This window comes from Thalassophryne amazonica, chromosome 7 (genome assembly GCF_902500255.1).
Source record: "Thalassophryne amazonica chromosome 7, fThaAma1.1, whole genome shotgun sequence".
Classification (NCBI taxonomy): Eukaryota; Metazoa; Chordata; class Actinopteri; order Batrachoidiformes; family Batrachoididae; genus Thalassophryne; species Thalassophryne amazonica.
In genome coordinates, this window is record NC_047109.1 from 64032853 (window position 1) to 64058977 (window position 26125).

At 40.6% G+C, this 26125-nt stretch overlaps 1 protein-coding gene across 1 annotated transcript in view; it reads right to left on the minus strand.

Moving 5' to 3' along the window:
• Positions 1-5314: 5314 nt before the first annotated feature.
• The window catches only part of agmo (alkylglycerol monooxygenase), a 164352-nt gene continuing 143541 nt past the window's right edge, over positions 5315-26125 (minus strand). Inside the window, 1 exon segment of the mRNA XM_034173636.1 lies at positions 5315-5867. Within this exon segment, the coding sequence (XP_034029527.1) occupies positions 5787-5867 (81 nt within the window). The 3' untranslated portion in view covers positions 5315-5786.

The window sequence follows — 26125 nt, forward strand, 5'->3', positions numbered from 1 at the left end:
CCGCTCTTTTTATTAAGAGACGCCCTCATCACATAAACAAAAAACTTGTCCTAAGGGTGGGGGTGATGACGCAAGACAAGTTTCTTCCCGTAACATAAACGCATACGTCAATAAGTGCAGCTGTAAGGAAGGACACTTTCTTTTACACAGGTCAGCACATCTCGTTCGTCTGTTGCAGTTATCAGCTGTTCTGCATCTGCCTGAAGTGTCCTGTCCTTCACACTCCTTCACACTAAGCACCACATCACAACAGTCAAAACGTTCTCTTACTCCCAGTCGTTAAGAGGCTGCGAAAACAAAGTTATATTATAATAATAAGTACATCCAGCCCTTCATTCCCAGCTCAGATTGACCCCAGAGTGCTAAAACAAAATTGAATTCTCAGGCTTGGTTAAGACAGGTGCAAAACAGCACAACACCGTTCTCATGAGAAAGAAGACAAAGCTAAAACAAGGTTGAATAACACATACATTCTCAGGGTGAAGTGCAAACAGCACAACACCGTTTTCATAAGACAGAAGACGAAGGTACAAATGTTTAACAGTGATAACATATATATATATATATATAAAATCCTTAACAAGTGCAACGGTACCAAACGTATGGAACCAAATTTGCACTCTAAATGCAATGCAACACAAATGAGATCAATTGAACACTGAAAAAAATATTAACTTTTAAGCCCCCTCACACATAGCCAGAATATGCAGGAAGTAGGCTAACATGGCAAAAATGGTCATAATCCAGATGCAGTTGGGAGGAAAAGAGACGTGATCAACCGTGTCAGAATGCATCCAAAGTGTACGTAGATAACACAGACTGCTGTGAGATGGCCATAAAAGGCGCTGCAGACTGCCCGATGTCAAAATGTCTGGATGGCAACACGGGGCCGGAGTGGGAGGGAGCGCTCTGTTCTCCCTTTGCACAGGACCTGTACTGGACATCAAAGAACAACCAACGTATGGACCGAACTCCTGCCATATGTGTCCAAGCCAGCATCGGTGTGGCCACTCACTCCCATTCAATCACTCCTTCGCTCACCTCTTTTTCCCAGGCTCACTGACCTCACGTGCCTGTGTGTACGTAGAAGTGCAGACATGAGGAAATGATCGCTCAGTGTGTGTGTGTGTGTGTGTGTGCGCGCGTGTATATGGAGCTAAATCCAGGCCAAAAGTTTTGTAATCTGAAAATTAAAAAGATTGAAAAACTGAAAAGTCAATGTTTGTTCTTGAATTTTATAATCATTTAAAAAGTATTATTAAAATAAAAATAAGTGTAAGATATATATTTTTCAGTTTAAATATATTTTTGATTCAGCTCTGTAATTATTTTGATCAAATAATTTATTTTCATTCGTATTTATTTTTTTCATTTTCAGATCTTTTTTCACTTTCAGATCTTATTTTTTCAGTTTCAAACTTTTGGCCCCGTTCTGGCATGGGAGGGCGTGGCTTCGATTGAGAGGGGTGTGGAATTGTGAGTGACAGCAGAGCAATCAGTCCTCACATGCGTTCAGGAAACGTGGGTACTTGATAGATTATGACTCTGCTCCTGTCTCCATTAGTTATTTACCATGCATCTGGCGTGTGAAAGAAAATAGAATGAAAGTTTATTACGAGGCTTTAAACCCTCGAGATAAAGCTGTTTATTATGATCGATGTGTAGCAGTTGGTTCAGTGGGTCTGTATGTTGTACCGGATAGTGAATTTAATGACAATGTAACAAAGTGGCCGGTTGTTTCACAGCGTAAACTTAATGTGACCAGAACCAAGCAGACCGCCCATAAATCCAAAACCAAAGCCGGAAGAGCGCTCCGGCTACCAGCAGTGTGAAGAAGTCTCACTGTTACAGGCCCGGCGCTGAGAGAGATCCACTGCTACCAGAAATCCACCAAGCTGCTGATCCACAAGCTGCTGACCAGGTCAGCCTTGCTGGCCTCCTGCAGAGCATCACAGCGGAGATCTGAAAGGCGAGGTCGGTCTTGAAGTCCTGAGTGATTCCTCTCACCAGGTGCTGGAAGGGCACTTTGTCGATCAGCAGCTCGGTGGATTTCTGGTAGCGGCGGAGTGCCTCAGTGCCGGGCCTGTAACGGTGAGGCTTCTTCACACTGACAGCAGCTGGAGCTTCCGGGCGGCTTTGGATATGGATTTACAGGCGGTCTGCTTGGTTCTGTCCATATTAAAGCTTCCTTCAGATCTGCTGAGCCAGGTCTCTCTACACTCCATTGCTTTTGATGGATAATAACTCCTGGCAGCCTGTAAAATGATCGACCTGCCTCATCTTCATGCGGCGATGCTGCGCTACGTTCACAGTCTTGTGTGGATTTGGGACACAACGGTTTTTTAGGTATAGGTGTTAAACTTCACAATCTTGCATATTTTCCAGTTTTAAAACATAAAAAATGACCAAGAGTGGTCTAGAATTACTTGTAATCGACATCGTTGTCCTTAACATCACTTCATTTACAGGTATCAAGACAAAACAGTGGAGAGAAAGTGTTGTTATTATCGATCAAAGTACCCACGTTTCTTGAAAGCAACATCATGTGAGGACTGTTTGCTCTCCTGTCACTCACAATTCCACGCCCCTCTCAATTGAAGCCACGCCCTCCCACGCCAGAACAGGGCCAAAAGTTTGAAACTGAAAAAATAAGATCTGAAAGTGGAAAAAAGATCTGAAAGTGAAAAAAATAAATATGAAAATAAATTTGATCAAAATAATTACAGAGCTAAACCAAAAATTAATTTAAACTGAAAAATATATATCTTACACTTATTTTTATTTAGATAATACTTTTTAAATGATTATAAAATTCAAGAACAAACATTGAATTTTCAGTTTCAAAATTTGAATTTTCAGTTTCAAAATGTATTTTTTCAATCTTTTTTATTTTCAGATTACAAAACTTTTGGCCTGGATTTAGCTCCATACATGTGAGGCACGTGCGCACGTGCTTAGCTGTCAGCCAGGAAAGCTTTTGATGCTGAATTTTACTGCCAGCTAAACTTCACTCTATGTGCAGCCTTTCCAGCAAACTTTATTTTTCATTTTTTACCACAATGCATCTCTACATTGTGATTTCTGGTTGGATTACATGGGATTTATTTATGGCGTTGTTGTTTCCAGCATTCCACCACAGGCTGTGGTCCTGGCTCCTGACGCACTGTGCTGCAAAATGCTCCTGGAGGTGAGATTCATGTTTCATATGTTGTCATGGCAAAACAGTTCCATGTCATATGTCTGACAGAATTAAATGTGATCAGGCAATAATTTGTATATTACAGCGGTGAGATCCATTCAGCTCTGAGCCTCTGACGTGATATGCGACAGTGTGTGCACCCACCCGCCAGCCACAGTGGTGTCAAAGATCTGATGGGCACAATGGTATTACATTATATTATTTATGTTGCCCATATTATCTGTACTGTCCAGATCTGCAGCGCCGTGCACTGTGCGACACATTGACCTGCAGTGGACACAGTGCTTTTGGTTTGTTTGCACTGTGTTCACATCACCTGTGCATGGATGGCTGTGTGCCACAGCAGTTCCTTTGCACTCGGGGGGTGGGCAGGGGGTACAATTGTGTGCCTAGATAGAGTGGCAACATGACGAGCCGAAAAGAATTGGTCACATGACTCATGGTGCCATCTTGGGTTCAAAATAGTGTTCGCTGTTAATCTGTCTGCGTGGAAATCCAGCTATTTTATTTATTCGCTGAAAATGCCGGGTTGCTGAGCACTTGAAGGCACAAATAGACACAACAAGGGCTTCAAGATGTACAGATTCCCTTCAGATCTCAACAAAAGAAAAATTTGGGAAAATAAAGTCAGCTGTGTGGGATGGAAGGGACTTCATCATCAAAGCTTTGAGAGGTAAATTTATTGTTCAGTCCCATGTACAGTAAAACTCACCTAAACCGAACCCAAATTTTTGTACTGCTTTCCATGTATTAAACATCGTATACAACAGATTTTTCCCTCACATCAGATAAAATGTCCCGTCAGATGACAATGTATTTCCATTAAACCCCTCACATGTGGGACCGGAGTAATTTCGGTGATTAAAAGTCCAACCGTTTATTTTTTTCACACCGTGCTCAGACTCGGAGCTGCAGGCTGACGTGCATGTCAGGCTGCAGCAGGCTGCGACTGCGCAGTGAAAACAGCAAAGTGTCAAATCACAGCCGGCTGTGATTTGACACTTTGCTGCTTTCAGTCCTTCGTCTGCCATCATATTATAATAGTATTTGCGGTGCGTGTGCTGATTACAAATGGATCAGAAAAGTCCACAACTTTACAGCACAAAACCAGTAAAAGAGGAAAATGTACAACTTACCTTTGATTTGGAGGTGATGACTGTAGAAAGAAAAGCTTGTTGAGGGTCAAATTAGTCCAGAACAAAGCATATTCCAGAGAGGGAGAACGTTAAACTGTCACGCATGTCATTGCATGACACAGAGTTACAGAGCTGCAGCTGCATAAATCATGTTTTAAATTTATTAAATAAATCATTAATGGTAAATTTATGTAAATTTGATAACTATTTTTATCTTTATTCTGATGGCTCCTGTACCTGGATGTGTTGCTGCATGATTTTAAAAAATGTTGAAAACATTAAAGGTTCATTCAGTAGTTCAGTGCAGTTGGGCCCAAAATGGCGCCATGTTCTGAGTTGATGCCACTCTCTCTAATCAAGGCACACTAGTTTACAGTGGAGGTGGACATTATCAGTGGATAAGTGGCATTTGCAGGTCAAGCCTGCAGGCTTTGCCATGCCTGATCCATCTCGAGGTTCCCTCATACACGCTCAAATCGTTTCTGATCCTGTTTATGCCGCCTTCAGAATATGTAAATTGCGGTCAGATGGCGCTCAGACCGCCGTCGGATAGGTGTCCCACATCGACGGCACCCGGGGTGTTTTGAACATGTACATCACACTCTGGACAGTCGGCTGACTGGGACCAAATGTGATTTAATTTCCATCCCACACAGCTGACTTTATATTTTGGCAGTCTGCTGTCAGAACGTTTTGGAACTGAAACTTGACACTTTTTGGATGTGGGCCGATTCATCATTCTGACGCCATTCGGGCTATGTGTGACGGGGGTATTGGAGTTAAATCCAGCTTTTGTCTTGCTGATGTTAACAGGCATGTTCCATGTTAGTTTTACTTTTTGAATTAAGAAAATTAACGTTTTTATTATCAAACTTTTGACGTTTGATAGAAATTAAACAGCAGAGGAATAACAGCGCCATCTGCTGCAGACTGTGTTTCACTCCTACACAAAATCTGTCAGAATAAACTCCTATATGAATAAAAATGTGTCATTTGTAAATCTACACACAGCTAAAATACACACTCCACAGATTCATTTTGAATGAGACTTAAAAGAGAAATTGACAGGTAAACTAAAACTGCAAATCTTTTATTGAAATACAGTTTAAGTTCTGCAGCAGTACAAATAATAAAAAGGTATTCACCCAAAGGCTTTCATGAAATAGTAAAGTGACAATATTAGTTCAGTTCATACAGCATTCAGTGTTTTCAAACAACATTTCATACAAAAGCCACAATTTTGCATAACATTACATTGCAACTAAGCATAATTTTAGATTAACACCCATAGCGACTTTATTAAACAAAGATGTGTACCTGATAAAATGGATAGTTATATAGTGGCACATTTTGCACATGAATAAAATGTGTTCAATTATGCCAGGTTATGACTGACTTGATTATTTCTCCAAAATGCTAAGGAGGTTGTCCAGTCAGTGTACGCCATGTGTTCAGTCATTCTTCTTTTTGATGCGGAGCAGCTGAGAGAAGCTCTGCACAGCCCAGTACAGCAGAGAGAGGGAGACAAAGACCTGCACAAGACCAACATTGTCTGTTACATCATGAATGTTATTACACTGATACCTCTTATGTTTACACCATAGTGAAAATGTGAAAAACCATAGTTGTAGCAAAGTGAGACATGAGAAGTTGAAGAAATGTACCTAAATGTCAGTTCTTGTGGTGAAAAACCCCCCCTCAAGTTCTTCACATATATTAGACTGTCAATAAATTCATATTATACTAGAAAAATACTAGCGGTTCCACAGCTACATAACAGATGTATTTAAAATTATTTCCCCCTTTGAACATTTATCTATTTAGTCATTACCATATGCTCTTTTTAAAATTGCTCATTCAAACTTGAAGTGTAATTGAACGGACTCAACACAGGTCACACAGACTTCAGGAGGGACCAAATTGTTTCCTGAAAGCACAAAAAACAAACATACAAACAAAAACCATGGGGTGCAAGGGAGACATTTCAGGTCAGGTCTGGGAGCATGGACTGGTGCCACAACCACCACACTCAAAAACTGCCTTGGATCCTGGATGGAAACCACCCAGTTAGACAGCCAGTCCATCTCCACCTTTCAGAAGTGGCCAACTATCTGTTACAGCCAAAGGAATCAAGGGTATCACCTTGACCTTTGACACAAAGCCATTCCAGCAGCACCCAAGGATCTTCTGAAGACAACCTAGTACCAAAGGCATTCATTTGGCACCTTAAGCCACTGTTTAGTGTCCAAGTTTCACAACCACACAGGAAGCACCAGGGGCCTCATGTACAAAGGCTGAGTACGCACAAAAACGTACATCCTTCTCCATGCTAATGTTCAGATGTATCAAAAGTGAAATGACTGCGGAAATGTGCGACGCACCACGTCAAATTCATGGCTGGTGTACACACGTTTCTACAGCTACTGTTCCACTGCCAACATGTAGAGGCGATGCTGGGAACTCTTAATAGTGTGAAAACAAGAAGTCATCAGAGTGATGTGCACACCAGAGATACACTTCTGAACAACTAACACACCCACGTGTGTAAAAGCATGTACAAAGTGATGCGTAAAATGGCACTAACAATGGCTGCGTTAGTGTTAGAAGACCTTGCAAATGGAGCAACCTGAGGTGAACGTGTATTCAGGGAAGGTGAGGATTTACTTGCAAATGACGATAATTGGCTCATAATCCGATTTCAATTACCAAGGCCACTGTTATGAGAGTTGCGCACAGAACTGCAGCTGGACCCTAGAAGAGACAACCCCTAGCGAGGAGCCAGGGGGTTGTTGACCTTGAGCTGAGCCATGCCAGCTGTGTGGAACGCAATCATCTGAATGTCATCCAGGTACATTGCATTCCAACATTAAAGCCCAATTTGCAGCGGCAGCCAGTTCCCCTAATGTAATCGGAGCTATTGACTGCACAAAGGCATCATCACATGATAAATTTGTTTTTGTTAATAATAGGTAACATTTTCATTCCATTAATGTTCAAATCATATGTGATGCGCAAATGCATTGGGTTGGGTTGGGAACAGAGTAGGGGCTGGCATGGTGCATAACAGGTGGCTGCATATTGAGGCAATAGTTTTTTCGTGTAATTGTTCCAAACAAAAACCAGCGCACGCACATTTGGGTATGTACGTATTCAAATATGTTTATTATTATTGTGGTTTTTTTTTAAATGGTGAGCTTGGAGCTGCAGAACTTCTTAACAGACCCCCTGACTTTCTCCCTGTGTTCAGTATTTGTCAATAGAAGTGTGGAAAGTTGTCAGTGTCACACATCATCAGCCGTGGCGCACCTCTTTTTTTTTTTTACCTCAGTGTGTGCGCGCTGCTCTGAGCCCACAGTGTTTACGGCCTCACACACGTTCCCAATAACATTATTTCCGTTTCGTGTTTATTCTGTTTGACAAGGTACCAAATAAACTATCCCTGTGTGTTTTCACATCACTTCGTCATCTGTAGCTCACACTCTGTATAAATTATTTTCTGTGTTCGTGTGGAAGGAACGGGCATATGGGAATCCCATGTCCCAGGGCCTATTTACATGTATTTGCATATTTAAATAGGGGCATGGAAGGGGAGGAATTTGATACATCTGCATGTTTGCTTAATTCCACGTTCACTGGGATATACAAACAGAGCATGCTTGGATCTATGCGTATGCACACTTTGATACATCTGGATATTTTTGTGCATACAACAGTTTATGGGTTTTGGCATACGCCATGTTTCAGTAGGAAATCCATGCAATTCTTGTACATGAGGCCCCAGGACAATAGCACCCTCCTACTCAAGTTGGTGTTACTCGAGGAAACTAATTAAGGAAGGCTACATTTAGGGTGATGTGGTCAAATTTTCCCAGTGTCTCTATATTGGCCATAGACAGAACAGGCTTAATCTTCCCTACGCAGCTGATGAAAAAAAAAGAGGCATTTCTGGCAAACTCCTTGTTATGCGACTTAATGGACAAAGTGGGACCAAAGATCATTAAAATTTTTTGCATTCATCACAACATGTAGCCTGCACAGCTGATGTCCAAAGTGCTTTCATGTGTGTGTTTGCATGTATAAGAGCTATACAGTGCATCCTGAAAGTATTCACAGCGCTTTACTTTTTCCACATTTTTTGCTACATCTTTATTCCAAAAAAGATTTAATAATTTTTTTAACTCAAAATTCTGCACACAATACCCCATAATGAGAATGTGAAAGTTTTTTTTTTTAGATTTTTGCAAATTAAAAATTAAATTAATAAATTACATTAATCTAACTTCAGATTAAATAACTTAATTCAGTTAGGTGTTACCAACTGACACAATTCAGTTAAGTTGGTTCAAGTATTTTCTTCTGTCAGTGTATGTTTGCATGAGCCAATACTAGTCCGTGATTGAAATAACTGCTTTATACGGCTCTGTCTGGCCCTCTTTAAAAATATCCAATCAAATCAGTGTATCAAGTACAAAATCTCTCTTCACAGGACTGAAATATGCACCACACAGTTTCAATGCAACTCTGTGGTCCAGCCAGTCTTAGAATGATGTGACTTTGGGCTCCAGAGGTTAAGGAGCAGGCCGCATTCCCTGATGCTCCTTCGGGGGGGGTCAAAAGGTCATTGCTTTGGGGGAACATGCTATGCGGAGAGGGGGCTTTGCCAGAAACAGCCTTCGTCTCCACCCCTAAATGTTCTGGCCCATAAACTACATCCTACCTCACAACTTCAGCCAAAAACAGACCGCTGTCCATCATAGGCAAAAAGCCTGACAGAGAGAGAGAGAGAGAGAAAAAAAAAACATTTCCTGCTGGACACAACAGCTGTGTTCCTCAGAGAACAAGAAAGTGGAAGCAAAATGAGTAAAAGTATGATTTTAAAAATTATATATATATAATAAATTTTACAAAAGGCAATTTGACATGTAGAGAACATCCATTCTCATTCTTAAATCGTTAAAGTACCTACGCAGTCACCACAAACATGAAAGAACTTCCTAATAGTGCAGTTTCAACATCAAATGTATACCATATGAGAAACAAAATTACCACAAAAGGCTGCACAGATAACATCAGAAGACCAAGAACACTACACTCACACAAACTAAAGTAACTGTTAAAAATAAGGATGCAAATACTCAAAAAACAGAAACGGCTTTTTCAATTTTATTTTTATATCTCCCCAGTAAGCCGGTGTCACCGACTGAACGGTCCCCCCTAAAAATCTGTCCGCCCTGCCTTCACTGTCCCTTCACTGTGCATGCGTCATTTCAGGGCACCAGCAGCTAGTCACAGATTATTGCCTCGTTTCTGCTTAAAACTGCACGTCTGAGTCTGACGTGCTGCTGCGCATGCGTCATTTCAGAGCATCAGTAGCGAGTCACCGATTATCGCCTCGTTAGTGCTTAAAACGGCCTTCTTTCTGTTTAAAACTGACTTCAGAATGATTTATGAGGTTTTACTTTGTCATCTGATGGTTAATAACCACATTATTCCTTTTAATCGCTTTGGGTGTAGTGAGTCAGACTAAGAGAGCCAGACTCAGATGTGCCTCTGTGGCGTTCTGATCGCTCCCCTGTCTTTAATTATGAAATAATGCTGAATTTATGTACAAAAGCTTCAGATATCTCGTTGAGATAGATGATGAAAGGAGTGCAGTTTTAAGCAGAAACAAGGCGATAATCGGTGAATCGCCGCTGACGCTCTAAATGGCACAGTGAAGGCAGGGCAGACCAATTTTTAGGGGGGGACCGTTCGGACGGCGACACCAGCCATACACTACACAACATAATGCAAATACACATTGCGCCAGGACCGCAGAGAAACACACGTCATATTGCAGATTGTATGGAGCAACCACAGTGGGATTGTGTGTGTTGTGATGACACCCTTCACAGCAATTTGAGCATGTGATGTAACTGCAGAAGTAAAAAATAACATTGCTTACATTCAAATACATATTTCACAAAAAAAAGCAGAAATCTTCTTTAGGTTTTAGCTGCAATGCTCTTGGCGCTGCCTCTGCTCATCTACTGTTCAGCACTAAGGGCAGCCTCGCATCTACTACTTCAAAATCAATTTGTAATTTGTATCAGTTAACTGTTACACAACATAAAATAATTAAATAGGCTCTAGAAACACTGAAGTCCTTTGGACAAAGAAAATGATTTTGACCAAATATGCCATTTGTACATATGCATCCACCTGAAATTGTTTACCTTTTTGGGGGAGACACTGGGATTCAGTCAGAAAGTCCAACCTATCATGGCCAGATAGTCACAAGAAATATCTATACAAAATTTCAAGAAAATTCAGTGAATAGTTTGAGAAAAATCAGTGGATGACTTTTTATTTTATTTTACTTTATGACCCTTTTTGTGTGTGTGGGTGGGGTGGTGGTGGTGCTGCATGGACTCACTTAGAATGATTCACATCAATAAAATCTTTCTTTAGGTTGACACTGATTCAAGGAATTATATGCAGAATTACAGAATGCTACTACATGGTTTTTCAACAATTTGAGCAGTTTGCAAAATGTCATTTTGGCTCTTTTCCGTGGCCCTGGGGAGCCCATAGTATAATTCAAGAACAATTACTTTTTTTCCTGATGAACCAGAAAACAGGTTTTCTGCAAACAAACAAAAAACAAAACAAAACAAAAAAAACCTGAACAGTGTGGAAAATTGCATTTCTTTTTGTTGTCCTTCTTGGGGGCCCTGAGGGGTAACTTCCAACTTACCATGACCACACAGTCCCAAGGATTGTTTGTACGAAATTTCTGAAAAATTCTATGAACTGTTTTTTCCAAAAAAATCAGACAGTGCACCATGTATGAATCTTAATGCCATTAGTCCTCTGGACCTTGCTCCAACAGTCTGAAAACAAAACACTCACTTGACCCATCCGCAGCAGAGGACAAGACCAAATTTCCACAAGATCAGTTATTTCTCAACTTAGCGGCACATTAAAAAGTATGACGTGTGACAGGTCTCATTCAGGAATTTGTGTTTAAAGGCCCGGACACAGGGCATACGATGATTCCTGAACGAAGGGAAAGAAGTTAAAAAAGAAAAAAAAAAATCGTTGAGAAAAGGTCGATGAATGAGCTTTTGACTTTTCCCATCACCAAACAGCCTTTGAATCAAGAGCACAAAATGGCAGAAAGAGGAACAAAATGAAACCGAAGCTAACAATGATCTTGACGCTTTAAACCAGACCTGGGCAAACCACGGCCCGCGGGCCACATCCGGCCCTTTCTGCATCCCTGTCCGGCCCGCGTGAGGCCAATCATAAATTAAAAAATAAATTGAAAAAATAACGATGTTATGCATGAAATACAACTGTGCTGCTTTTATTTTGAAAATACGCTCGCTCCTATTCCGTATGTGTGTGAAGGTGAACAGCAGGATGTGATGCTAGCCAGGTCACCCTCAAAATGTCAGCTCATGCTAAGAAAAGAAAAATCGATAACGAATGTCGTGTTTTCAATAAGACGTGGACTGCCAAGTATTTCTTTACAGAAATTAAAGGTAAAGCCGTGTGCTTAATTTGTGGTACAGAAGCTGCTGTGTTTAAAGATTACAATTTGAATCGCCACTACACGACTAAGCATGAGGATAAATACAGAAATTTGTCAGATGACGAGCGCGCGAGGCAGTCTGCTGCATTGCTCGCAAAACTGCAAGCCCGACAAGGACTTTTTACCAAACTTCACACCACCAGAGATGCAGCCGTCAGGACAAGTTATGTAATCTCTCACAAAATCGCCAGAAAAAGTAAAGCGTTTTCTGACGGAGAGTTTGTTAAGGAGTGCTTATTGGACTCTGTTTCACTGATTTGTCCAGAGAAAAAGAACGCGTTTGAGAACGTGTCACTCTCCCGACGCACTGTCACGAGGCGGGTGGAGGACATCGCTAGAAACTTGGAGCTTCAGCTGAAGAACAGAGCCGCCGACTTTGACTGTTTTTCTCTGGCATTAGATGAAAGCTGCGATGTACGTGACACCAACCAGCTACTAAATTTTTTTACGTGGGATAAGTGCGGACTTTCAAATCACAGAGGAGCTGGCAGCCATGCAGTCAATGAAAGGGACAACCACTGGTCTGGACTTGTTCACAGAGGTAAATGCATGTTTGGACAAATTAGGACTGAAATGGGAAAAGCTAACAGGTGTGACAACGGACGGTTGTCCAAATCTGACAGGGAAGAATGTTGGGCTTCTAAAGAGAATGCAGGATAAAGTGACAGAAATCAACCCTGTGCAGAAATTAACATTTTTACATTGCATTATACATCAGGAAGTTTTATGTAAGACAGTGTTGCAAATTAATCACGTTGTTGATGCTGTAACTAAAATAGTGAACTTCATCAGAGCGACAGCATTAAATCACAGACAATTTGTTGCACTTCTGGAGGAAAATGAGACTGAACATAGTGAAATAAGCTATCACTGTGCTGTCAGGTGGCTCAGCTTGGGCAAAGTACTGAAAAGTGTCTGGGACCTGAAAGACCAGATTCAGGCTTTCTGTGTTAAGAAAAGACATGACATCCCAGAGCTTTCAGATGAAGACTGGGTGGCAGACCTCGGATTTGCCGTGGATGTGACTGCACTTATGAATGAACTAAATGTCAAACTGCAGTGCAAGGGTGCTTTTGTGTATGAGATGTACAGTGCAGGGAAGGCTTTCATGAGAAAGCTGCAGCTTCTCTCGAACCAAGTGAAGGACAACATTCTGACCCACTTGCCAACACTAAAGGAAACCACAAGATCAGCCAATCACCTCCACAAGTACGCAACCATGTTAGAAGCTCTGCATGAAGAGTTTTCAAGGAGATTTCAATATTTCAAAACTCTTGAAAGTGAAATGCACATGGTTTCTTTTCCCTTCAGCTTTAGTGTTGATAATGCACCAAGTGATGTTCAGATGGAACTCATTGACCTACAGTCTGACATACTTCTGGCAGAGCACTTTAGGTCGGTCTCACTGCTGGACTTTTACTCCTCTCTGAAAAAGGAGAGCTTTCCACACCTGAGGAGACATGCTCAGAGTATCCTAGCCCTCTTTGGCTCTACATTCGTGTGTATGCCTGTATTTGACCTCTACACTACAATTTCATATAGCCTAATTATAAATAGTTACAGAATAGTTTTATTCTCCAAGTTACCAGTACCAGCTATTCAAAATATGCAATTAATTGCATTTTCCAATGAAAAACGTTGTGTGGAATTGTTTTATTTACAATATTTAGTTATATTGTGAAAAGTTGCCATGTTGGAAGAACTGCAGCAATGGTAAAAATTCAGTTGCCAGAAATTTATTTTATTCTGAAAATGCCTGGTTAAACTAGTCAGATGCTTTTATTGTGAAGCTAAAAGAGCGAACGTGTCATTGTGTGTTTATATATGTGACTTGACTGGATTTCGTGTGGTTCACACCTGTAAGATGTTTCAGACCACGTGTCTTCTGTTTTTCACTCCACCTGTATACTGCAGCTGCGAATTAGTAATTAAATGTGAAATGTTTAGCATACAACAGTTCTCATTATTAAAAACTTCAGATATTCATGAACTGAATGATACACATTATGTAACTAAGTGCATTTTACAATGGAAGACAGTTGGGCAGAATTAAGCTAAAGATACCATTGGTATGGCCCCTTGACACAATTCAGGTCCCTCATGTGGCCCCTTGTAAAAATTAATTGCCCACCCCTGCTTTAAACGAAACTCGCCTAGAGCCACTGCTGGAGCAGTGTGTGTCTGCATCTCTGTGTTCCAGGACTCTGCACTTGGACGGAGCTCAGCTGCAAACAGAAGCGCGTGATCCGACCCACTGTGGAGATCTGTGTGCACGTCGGTGGATCCACCTGCTCTGGTTGCTCGCCCAGAACAAAAGAGGGATCATCTCCTTCATCGTCAGAATCCTCACTGTCTGGTTCAGACTCTGATGACACGCTGCACGCTCTGTCTTGTTCCAATTAAAAAAAAACAAAAAAAAACTGAAGCGCTTGTTCAACATTCATAAGATGCCTCATTTTTACAAAAAAAACAAAACAAAACAAAAAACAAACAAAAAAAGAAAAACCACGACATCACACGCTAAATACACTACAAAAATTATACACACTGCAAACATGCCAAATATTTCTCAAATACCAAAATTCTAATCACTGTCTGTACACCCGAAATGCGTGCGTACAAGACAGAAGGGGGGGGGGGGGGGGGGGGAGAGAGAGAGAGAGAGTCTGTCTCGCTGCCTTTTTTTTCCAAAAGCCTGGTGTTTCTGATCACTGGCGCTGTGGCTATTTAATGCTGTATGTTAATGGTATTAGCGCTTTTAGCCGCTATCAGTAGCCTGATCTGTTAGATCCCTTAAATTAAGGCTTTGAATCGTTTCTTGGAAAAACAAAACAGAAACATTTGGTATTTTGCTAGGAACAAAAATTAAATGAAAACTTATGTTCCGGAACAGAACCATTTATTTAAAATAAAGGTAACTGGTTAATACAGTTATTCATTCTTGAAAAGATTTCTGTTTACAATAACCCAGTAAGGATGTCAGACTCCATTAATGTGATACACACAAACAGTTGGTGGCAGTAATGCACTGTCTCGGTTTGCATACCACCAATAAACTCAACAGAAAGGCGAAGACAACGACGCAATGAGGCTCACTTCTGCCTTAGCGGGAGAAAGTGCTGCCGTTTCATGCTGACAAACGCACCTGGAGCAGGCAAATAGACAGACCTCTTTAAAAACACTGCGTTTACTCAGGTCATCGTTATGCTTTTTTTTCAGTCTCTGCAGATCAAATGGGATTTATTTTTTCATCGCGAGCAGAATGCTGAAGATGCACCAGATGGCTGAACCCTGGCGGGAATATATTTTAACTTTTAAAATAACATATTTTTCTTGTTGACGGTAAAAAGCACAGGAGCTCTCTGGTTCAGGCTGAGAAATGTGCCCCGAGCTGACAAACACTGAGGGACTTCTTTTAAGAACTCTACGCGTCTTCAGTAATTTGCATGACAAGGAATTAAAGTAAAAGCATAAGCAATGAAAGTATTTCCCAGATGTTGTCTTCCAAAACAAGAACATCCTATCAGATTGTGATGATGAATCTGACTGAAACAAAACAGGTCAGATTAGGACTTTATATTTACTCAGTGTGTGGATGGCTTAAACACTCGAACTGTATGAATGGTCGTGTGAGGACTGGAGTTTTAGCTGTTGAGCCAATCAATGGACAGCAGTGGGAGGTGGAGAACAACACAGTGCCGTTCTCTTAAAAGGTTTTATTTTAATCAGTGTCAAGTTTTGAAAAGTTGTATCTTCTGCTGCTTGCTACAGCACATGGTACTGTCTTCTCTGTTTTTCTTGGGAGTATTACAGTGCCACATACAGGTCTGGCATATATTGTTTTCAGCATCCCACTGCTGGCACAGACATTATTAACCAGTTCGGAACAATATTTTTTTTGTTCTAACTGGTTCAGGAGCATCACCTTTGCGGTGGAACCCAAAACCGGAAAAGTTAAAATACTGTTTTTGTTTGGAACGAACCAGTTGGGAAAAAAATTCTGGTTCAAAACCCTGCTTTTAACGCATGATCACTGAGAAAATACGCTGCTCATAACTTTTTATGCCCACACCAAAGCAAACAGTTGTAACAACCACCACACAAATATGATTCAATAAACACAAACAGAGGTTAGCCTGCTAGCTGGTTGCAACTCAATGATATAGGCATGTTCAGGCTTCGTTTGTCAGACAACGGAGCCACGCACGATCTATTTCTTTATCCAGTTATGGTTTCATCATGATGCAGCACTGCCACTGCTGCCAACATGGGGATGCCCAGATATAGGCTTCATATTGGCTGTTCTAGGTCTCTATAAAAACCTGTGGGTGAAGTCACACAGGCTTTGTCCAGTGTATACACAAACTGCATACTTTTGAACCAGTTTCTTTTTAAAGGTTGGCATATATTTTCTTTACGTGTCTTTTCAAAAGAAAAATGCTTATTTAGAGCTGTCAGTAACAAGTCGGAGTACAGTAGAAATTGTGAGCTAACGCTATTTTAAGCTGAATTTAGAGGTCCATGACTTATGGGTTCCCTCGTGAATGACATACAGACTAGTGCTGTCGACTAGCATGGGGGGGTTTACGCATGTGCAGAATCTACATGCTCGATGGCTGACTGCTGTAGTCCCTCCAGTGTGGTGAAATGCCAATATTTCGGGGGACGGTGGATTGACGGCCATCAAGACACAGTTGATCGGAGGCTCCACTGGTCTCCCTAGTTTGTACCTGCAGTAAACTTGCACACACATACATTTCATGAACAAGTGCCCAGAGAGTGTAAACTGGGAGCAGAGAAGCTCACCACACAGATGGAGGGTTGCTTCAGTCTCTGAAATAGGATGCCAAGATGGCACTAAATATTTACATGGAAAATAGTTGTTGGAGGCTATATTCATGTTTCAAATGGCCTTCACAACACCTTTAAAGCAGAAAGTCACTTCAATCACTACTTGTTCGTGTCATTTCAACTCCACTGTGGTGATGTGCAGAAGCAAAATTACAAACCTTGTATCACCACCCAAATAATTATTAACCTAACTGAATGTGTTTGTGATTGACACAAAGCATCAAAGGCGTGCACATTTGTCAAACACTCTAGGGTTCGTTTGTTGTCACTGGTGTTTCAGCCTTCAGTGGGTTAACACGGCAGAGTGACGGTGCTCTAACGCAGCTGCACATGTGATTGAAATGGAAACAAAGCAGAATGGCTGCTGTCAGAAGTGTGATATATGACTTGTAATGGGATGTTTCCAGACCTCCCTCTCCATATGGCTACCTGCAATCCACCAGAACTGTATCACAAAATCATTCATACCACCTGTTTTTAAACCAATAATTCATTCATGGTATAAAACAGGGGGGAACTGTACTTGTTTTCCTTTTTGAAAAATAAGCAGAGAAATCACAAGGTTTTGTTCAACTTAGTTCAACCCAAGGGGAAATGTGTAGTAGCTCAGTTATTAAACAGAAAATAAAATATGTGAAACAACGCAATTCTACCACTGCATAACAACGTTCACCTTGAGGAAATGAAACAAAAATTATATTTATCCATCTATACAGCGGCATGGACGCTTATAAACAGTATTGAATTTCACGGTATTTTATACAGTTCATATAATCTGGCCAATTTACAACATACGACAACTTTCTTTTTTTTCCCCTCTCATGGCTTTTTCTTAGTGGAAAAAAAACTGAGCTGGCCTCAAAAGTTTACTGCAAACTGTCCAATAGGTAGAAACATAAAACATTTTTATGCATGTGAATACAGTGGTTTTTAAAAGATGCCTGAATGCAAACCAAAAAAAAACAAAAAAAAAAACTCTTTAAAACATTTGAAAATAAACATCTAAAAAAAGATAAAACAAGAAGTTAAATGTACATACACCCACAAGCTTCCAAACTGTGAATACGGTGCACACATATACACTTACATGTGCCGTATGCACACATAGATAGCGCCTTTACTCTATACATCTCTCAAAGATTGCATCAAACAAAAATATCAAACAAAAACAGGTTCTTTTATGGCAACGCTTAAAAAATGGGAACAAAAACAAGTGCAGCATTTATATTTTTGCTGAGGATATATGCCACACATTCTTCTAAATTCACCTGTTTTTAAAGTGAAGGTGTTTCACTTTTATTACACAGATCACAATGTTGGTATGGTGTGTTGTCATTAGTGCCACTTAAAAAATTAAATTCATGATAAGTAATTTATCCTAAACTTATAATCTGTTGTTTTTTTCAAACTTATGCAAAAATAAATCTTGAAAAAAAAAAAAATACAGTATGCGATAGTTAATAATTAAGAGCCTGTTCTTTCATATTTATGAAATCATTTTACCACATTGCAGTTGTTTTTTTAATGAAAACTCAATCTATCATTCTTTTCGAGTTCCACACATGTGGTGATACCTTATTTACACCAGGATGTAAATAAAATCAATGCTGGCTATTCTCAGAATAAAGCACTTATATCCACAGTTTCAAATTGCATAAGTCAAATGGTGTCTACTTTATGGTCTTCTCAAAACATTAAAATTACTGTTCTGGATGCTCAGAATACATCTGAGCTTATCTAGAAACCGTTGACCCCCGGCATATGGGCTTCGGCCCTGCGGGCCTCGCACTTTGCCCCCCCCAATTTCTAGTTCTAAACTGTGCCCTTGCTGTTAAATGCATGTTTTTAATTGAAAGAAGAAGACTTCAAAAGCCAAAGTTTGAGAAACTAAGTTCCTTCTAAATGGCCCTGCTGAGCTGCAGCAGCCTGAATGATCTGCCACCTAAGTGATGCCACATCTTCGGTCTACAGATTTATTACTCAGCAGAGCGATCGATCGGATACTAAAAAACCTATCAGAAGGATGGACTGGGGGGAGAGGGCACATAACACCTTTACAAACTTTGGCTGGACTTGCACTTATTTTTATTTTAACTTGTGTCTCACTTTCACAGAGGAGAATATTAATTACCAGTAAAACAACAAGCCACTAGAAGACACTAGAGATATTTTGGTTTCCCTTTTTGGAGAACTGTTGTACTGCCCATGTTTTCTATGAGCTACAAACACACATATACATATAGGTGAACTTCATGTGGGGAGAGTCTGACAATCAGAGACAAACATTACATTCTGATGGACGTACACAGTCTGACACTGTTGTACCTCCCAGCACGAGCTGCTCTCTCCTTCAGGTTGGAATTCCTGCGTTCATTATGAGCACATATTTAGTCTGTGCTGTGGTTGTTTGAATAGACTCAGGAAGGATATGTTAGCAGGATAATGTCTCACCAGAGAGTGAGTGCACACATGTGCACATGCACCCACACACAGCCAGACAAAATACATACACATTAGCTGCTGCATGGGAAAAGTCTAGCAAAACAAAGATGTCCGACACCGTCGAAATAAAGGTTTGCATGTGGAGTTTGAATTGTCAGCATGGCTGCTGAATGGTCAAATGTCATGTCAACAGATATGACATTACCTCATTACACCTCAAAAAAATAAAGTAAACCTCTGAGATCCTCTTTAATGTGTTCAATTAGACCTGAAACAAAACACACCCCAGTACAAGGGTCATAAGGGAAAACCCACTGCCACTGTGCGATCAAGTTACCATTTAACAAAAACAAATTTTGGAGTGACCGCTGATCGTGATGTCTCAACTAGTGGTATCTAATCAGACCTTTGAAGGAGAAATACTAGAAGGGCACTCAGAATGACCGACAACACCCCCATCATTCAGTTTTTAACACATGCCTTAAAACTGACAGGACCTTTATTTGTAACTACAGCTTCTGCTACCAAAAAACCTACAAAGGCACTGAGAGTACATATCTCTGCAAAAGCCACATGTTGCTTTAACCACTTCTGGATCCAAAATGCATTCTGGATCAAATTCAAAACAAAATCTCCCATTTTCTAGGACATTATCCACCTGCTCACCAAATTTGAGCAGCATCCTCTAACATTTTCAGTTAAATCATGCTATGTGGCAAACATTTTACTGAATCTCTGTTACAGTATATTTTGAAGATCACATCCAAAATTTAATCAAATTTAATCACATCACAGATTCATCACACAGACGAATCATTATCTATCTGTTCACCAAATTCCATTGAAATCCAGTCATCACTTTGAGTTATACTGCTAACAGACAAGTGAAAATTTTACCTCCTTGACTGGAGTAAAAAAGACACTGGGCAACATGTGCTGCACAGAGCCATGCATGTAGCAGGTAGTGCTGTTACTTGGGCTGAGCCACATACCTCCTGAGGTATAAATTCTGGCCCCATGAATTATTTCAGTGGAATTCTTCAGGGAACTGACTCTCCAGAGTGCATCAGGGATCCTGTCACGGTTTCCTCCAATTTTTATTTCCGACAACTAAATTTGAAGGAAAGCCTCCTGCACCAGGTCTATGTATTCCTGTCACAAGTGTGTCACTGAGTATGCAAATCTAAAAAGGCATTTATCAACATGAAACAAGATGACACGCTGTCTGTCCTGCAGCGCACCGTCCACAAGACAGGGCTGGCTAGACACACCAGGCCAGCAGATGTGGACATGATAAGAGCGAACTGCTTCATTCATTCATGTCATTTCATTCATTTCATTTCATTTCAACAGACGGTTCATTCTTGTATTGTTTGCTCGATAAGAGGGATTCAATGCAATGCAGTGTTTTTTTTTTTATGGTGTGTGGTTTTATTTTATTGTTTTTCTTAAATACATTTATCTCCTTGTTCATTTCAGGAATTTTACGCACCTTTTATAGGACAGCGATGGTGGCACAGTGGTAAAATTTCTGGCTGGCAATCAAAGCTTTTGTAAATTGCAGGTTCAAATCCCATGGGTGGCATGTTTTTTTTTTCCACAGCAGCTGTGTGATGTGGTTACACATGCTCCAGCTACTTGGACTGTGTTCCCGCCACGACGCTTTCGTGCACACTCCTGCACTAAACCGTCGCAGTGGGATTGTTCACGTCTGCCCGACCTCGTGTCCCTCCCAACGTCAGCTCAATTTTTTCGTGGTGCACTCATACGAGCTGTTTTGCCGTGATTTGCCCTGATTTGTATTTGTTGGTACTATGTGTGAAGGGGCCTAAGCTATGGCAAAGGCTCAACATATACCCCATAAAAAACAGTGAGTGAAAATCCATCCCTTCCAGTTTGTTAATGTGATGTTGACTCCAAAACGTGAATCTGCTGAAAATCATGAATTATCCGCAAATGATTAATGAAACACTTATGCAAACCATGAATATCTGCAAACCGTTAATAATTTTGCTGCAAACCGTGAATAAAATATCCCACAAAACGTGAATGCAAGTTTCGGAAAACGCAAGTTGCAAAACGTGAATATCATTCATGATACAGTGGGGGCCAAAATGTATTTAGCCAGCCCCTGATTGTGCAAGTTCTCCTACTTAGGAAGATGAGAGAGGTCTGTAATTTTGAACATAGGTACGCTTCAATTATGAGAGACAATATGACAAAAAAAAATAAATAAACAAAATCGCATTATAGGATTTTTAAAGAATTTATTTGTAAATTATGGTGGAAAATAAGTATTTGGTCACCCACAAACAAAGAGACCAAAGAGCTGTCGAAGTACACCAGGAAGAAAATTGTAGATGTAAATATAGATCAACTGTGGGAGCAATTGTAAGAAAATGGAGAACATAAAAGACCATTGATAATTTCCCTCGATCTGGCGCTCCATACAAGATCTCATCCCGTGGGGTCAAAATGATCATGAGAATGGTGAACAAAAATCCCAGAACTACAGAGCTGGGACCAAAGTAACAAAGGCTACACACTATGCACAGTGGGACTCAAATCCTGCAGTGCCAGGCGTGTCCCCCTGCTTAAGCCAGTACATGTCCAGGCCCGTCTGAAGTTTGCCAGAGAGCATATGGATGATCCAGAAGAGGATTGGGAGAATATCACGTGGTCAGATGAAGCCAAAATAGAACATTTTGGTAAAAACTCAACTCATCGTGTTTTGACGAAGAATACTGAGTTGCATCCCAAGAACACCATATCTACTGTGAAGCATGGGGGTGGAAACATCATGCGTTGCGGCTGTTTTTCTGCAAAGAGGACAGGACGACTGAGCCGTGTTAAGGGAAGAATGAATGTGGCCATGTACTGTGAGATTTTAAGTCAAAACCTCCTTCCATCAGTGACAGCATTGAAGATGCAACGTGGCTGGGTCTTCCAGCATGACAATGATCCCAAACACACCGCTCAGGCAACAAAGTGTGGCTTTGTAAAAAGCATTTCAAGGTCCTGGAGTCGCCAAGCCAGTCTCTAGACCTCAACCCCATAGAAAATTTGTTGAGGGAGTTGAAAGTCCATGTTGCCCAGCGACAGCCCCAAAACATCACTGCTCTAGAGGAGATCTGCATGGAGGAATGGGCCAAAATACCAGCTACAGTGTGTGCAAACCTGGTGAAGACTTACAGGAAACATTTGACCTCTGTCATTGCCAACAAAGGCTATGTTACAAAGTATTGATTTGAAATTTTGTTACTGACCAAATACCTATTTTCCACCATAATTTACAAATAAATTCTTTAAAAATCCTACAATGTGATTTCCTGGATTTTTTTTCCTCGTTTTGGCTCTCATAGTTGAATTGTACCTATGTTGAAAATTACAGACGTCTCTCATCTTTCTAAGCAGGAGAACCTGCACAATCAGGGACTGGCTAAATATTTTTTTACCCCACTGTATATATTTTCTTTCAGTTTAAGTAGTTTATGGATCAATTACTTCAGGAAGTCTTGATCGCAAACCCGATCTCCGGACGAATATTTTTTTTTGGGGGGGGGGCACTACAACCGATGGGGAGTGTGACTAGGGTGGTACACCTGTCAAACAGTAATGTGCGCGAGTTGAAAGGTGGCACGAAGCCCTGTGGTGCAATGAAAATGAGAGGTGCGCAGTCATAATCCCACAGATGGTAGCTTTGTACTATTTATTCCTCAGCCAAACACATACGAAACACCAAATCATGAAGAAATTCACGTTTTGCGAGATGTGCGTTCACATTTCGGGAGGTTGTTTTTTTTTTCAGTAGATAATTCAGGACTTGCAGCTGATTCATGTTTTGGGGGTTGACATGTGACGACTCACAATAAATGCCATCACCTTGTCTCGAAATTAAGAGGCCATATAATGAATCAACAATGTAAAAATGAGGTTAAACACACTGCTGTTAATCACGTGGATATCAACAGGGTATCTTAACCTACAACATCTAAATGAATGTTCTGTTTTTGAGTTGTATGGTTTAGAATTTACTTTTGTTTAATTCCTTTCATTGTCTGCTCATGACATTTTCTACGTGGCCAAAAACAAAACAAAACAGCACAACAGGTGTGAGGAGATGGAGAATGTTTGTGAAGACATTTAAATGTGCTAATTTCTCTTCTTCACTGACCTAAAGAAGCTTCAATGTGATCACAACATGACATTGTGAACAGATGGAGCAGCACACGTGGTGATAGAAGACATGTAGGCTGTCTGATTTTATTACTTCACATGGACATGAGTGAATTTACCTCTCACAGGCATTTCTTATTCTCTAGCAGACAGTAAATCCATTTTAGACATTTTTACACTTAGTGCACAGTGGTAGTGCATGTGGGGGTATCATTTTCTGTCTTTTGAGTCCATGTGAGTGATTGAAATAGCAGAGGTTTGATCCAATTTGGACCAAACTTGGTGCAATGATTCAGTGGTGGTCCCTCTGTCTCCAAGAAGACATGGCAATGATCAAGAGTCTGCCAAAGCAAACTATTCTGATTTTAATAAAAATCTGTTACTGTACATCTATGATTAGCATGAAACACTAATATTAAAAGTTGTACCTGCCACCTCTTAATGGCCATGTGAACTTTGACCTTAGGTTACCTTGAAAGGTTGAAATAGTCGAAGGGTTGTCTTGGATAAAGAAAGTTTAAGTTGGGACAGAACTGATTAAATGTCGAGGCCACAGAGAACCATATGTTGTGGTTTTATTGAATCACAAAAACAACTTTCGTGAATCTCTGTTGAACATGAAAGGTGTCGGGCCTGCACACTCAGAACCCATTCAACTTTATTTCTTTTGAACTATTCTTATGCACTCCTTATTCACTGTGTGCATCTGTTATTCAATACGGGTGTGTTTTGTTAATTTAAACAGTTCCTGTATGCAGTGTGGTGGCCAAGTGGTTAGTGTGCTTGTGTAACGAAGGCCAGCAGGTGTCGCTGTGCAGATGTAGTTAGTAAACCTCACTCCCAACAGCTCAAAAAGATTCTCTGGTCACAAGGCCAGAGCCCTGGGTTTTAGCCTTCTGGTTAGAGAGTCCGACTTCCATGCCGAGGATCGCGAGTTCACGCCCCGAGGGGACCGAATGGGCGGAGTCATAACAGCACAACGCAGAGTGCAGCCGCTACACTTGTTCTACCAGAACAGAAAGAATCCCACACCATTCTACATGGTCATTCCCCATGTAACGAGTAGTTGCGGCAGGAAGGGCATCCAGTGCAAAACCTGTGCCAAACCCATACACAGATCCATAACTGATCTGCTATGTCAAACCCAAGTGAAAAAGGCAGAAGGTGACAACACATCTTTCTTCCAGTTACAAGAATTATTCAGAATGACTGATACTGTGAATATTTAATCATTAAATTTAATTTCTTATAAAGCACAGTTCTGTGATGTTACATATGCAATTTCTCCCCCACTCTCAATTCTGTATGTCCCATACGTCATGTATTCTACAATAAGATGTCAAACATACCGACAGATTGAGATTACCGACACAAGATTACGATGAACGGGTTTTCTATTGCACACTCATCGCAATGTACCTTTGCAGTCCACCACTACAATGAATTTCCTGAAATATCTCAAACTCCAAAGGAAAATGATTTCTTCTTGCAAATATCACCTCACATCACTGGTTTTGGAAAATGACGACGGAAGCCTATGCTGGCCTCAGTTATGTGCATTTATCAGAATGTCGATCCATAAGCAATCCATTAGGGGAGGTGATGGTCTAGTGGTTAAGGTGTTGGGCTTGAGTCCAGAAGATCATGGGTTCAAATCCCCACCTGACTGGAAAATCACTAAGGCCCCTTGGGCAAGGCCTTTAATCCCCTATTGCTCCCGGTGTGTAGTGAGTGCCTTGTATGGCAGCACCCTGACATCGGGGTGAATGTGAGGCATAATTGTAAAGTGCTTTGAGCGTCTGATGCAGATGGAAAAGCGCTATATAAATGCAGTCCATTTACCATTAGACTTTCACACATTTTATTACAGCCCTCAAAAGTGACAATGATTGTAAATGTACATGATACAGTGCTTTGAATCTGTGGAGGAGTATGTTTGAAATTTTTGAGCTGAAATATGAAAGGAACAGTGATTTATCAGTAAGTAGAAACAAACCAGCAAGCAACAACTTCAGCACTCTGCTGAAACTGACGCACAAGTTTGATGTATTATTAGCCAGTACAGATATAGTAGGATGGACGAAGACTGCATGTGATTTAAAAAAAACAAAAAAACAAACCAAACTCCTACACGTTAATAAATTGATATATAAAACTCTGATTCAACACTAATGTAAGATTTTACAATAAAGCCTTGATTTTATATTTATATAAATATTATGCAAGTCATTTTTTTTTTCCTTTTTCTTTTAATGTATCTTGGGAATTGTGGGAATTTAGAGTTCTGTGAAGCTGGTTTTATGTGCATTTTTAGGGGGAGAAATAAGGCCATAGGGACAAAAATCCCAGAGCAGTTTGTTTTCAAAGTCAAAAAGAACTCATATGTTGGCCCTGAAGCAATATTATAAGACAGAGACATGTTTCTTTTTTAAACCCATGAATTAAAGCACAAATAGGAACACAAATTCAAAAGAAAGCCAACCTTGGCAACAGAAATGAGTTCTACAAAAGCCAAACTAAATACAGCTACAAAATTCCCAAAGGTGCCATTGCTGTTACATTTCCACAGTGTTACCTGGCAAGACTTTTGACAACATAAACCAAGCGGTTAGTCTTTGACGGGCATGATCCCCTGCACAGTGATAATATTTCACACTGTACACAGTCGACCACCCTGCTGTTTACCTCCAGGAACAGTCCTAACCATCACTTCTTTCAAATCCCTCGACTTTGTCCCAGGGAGAA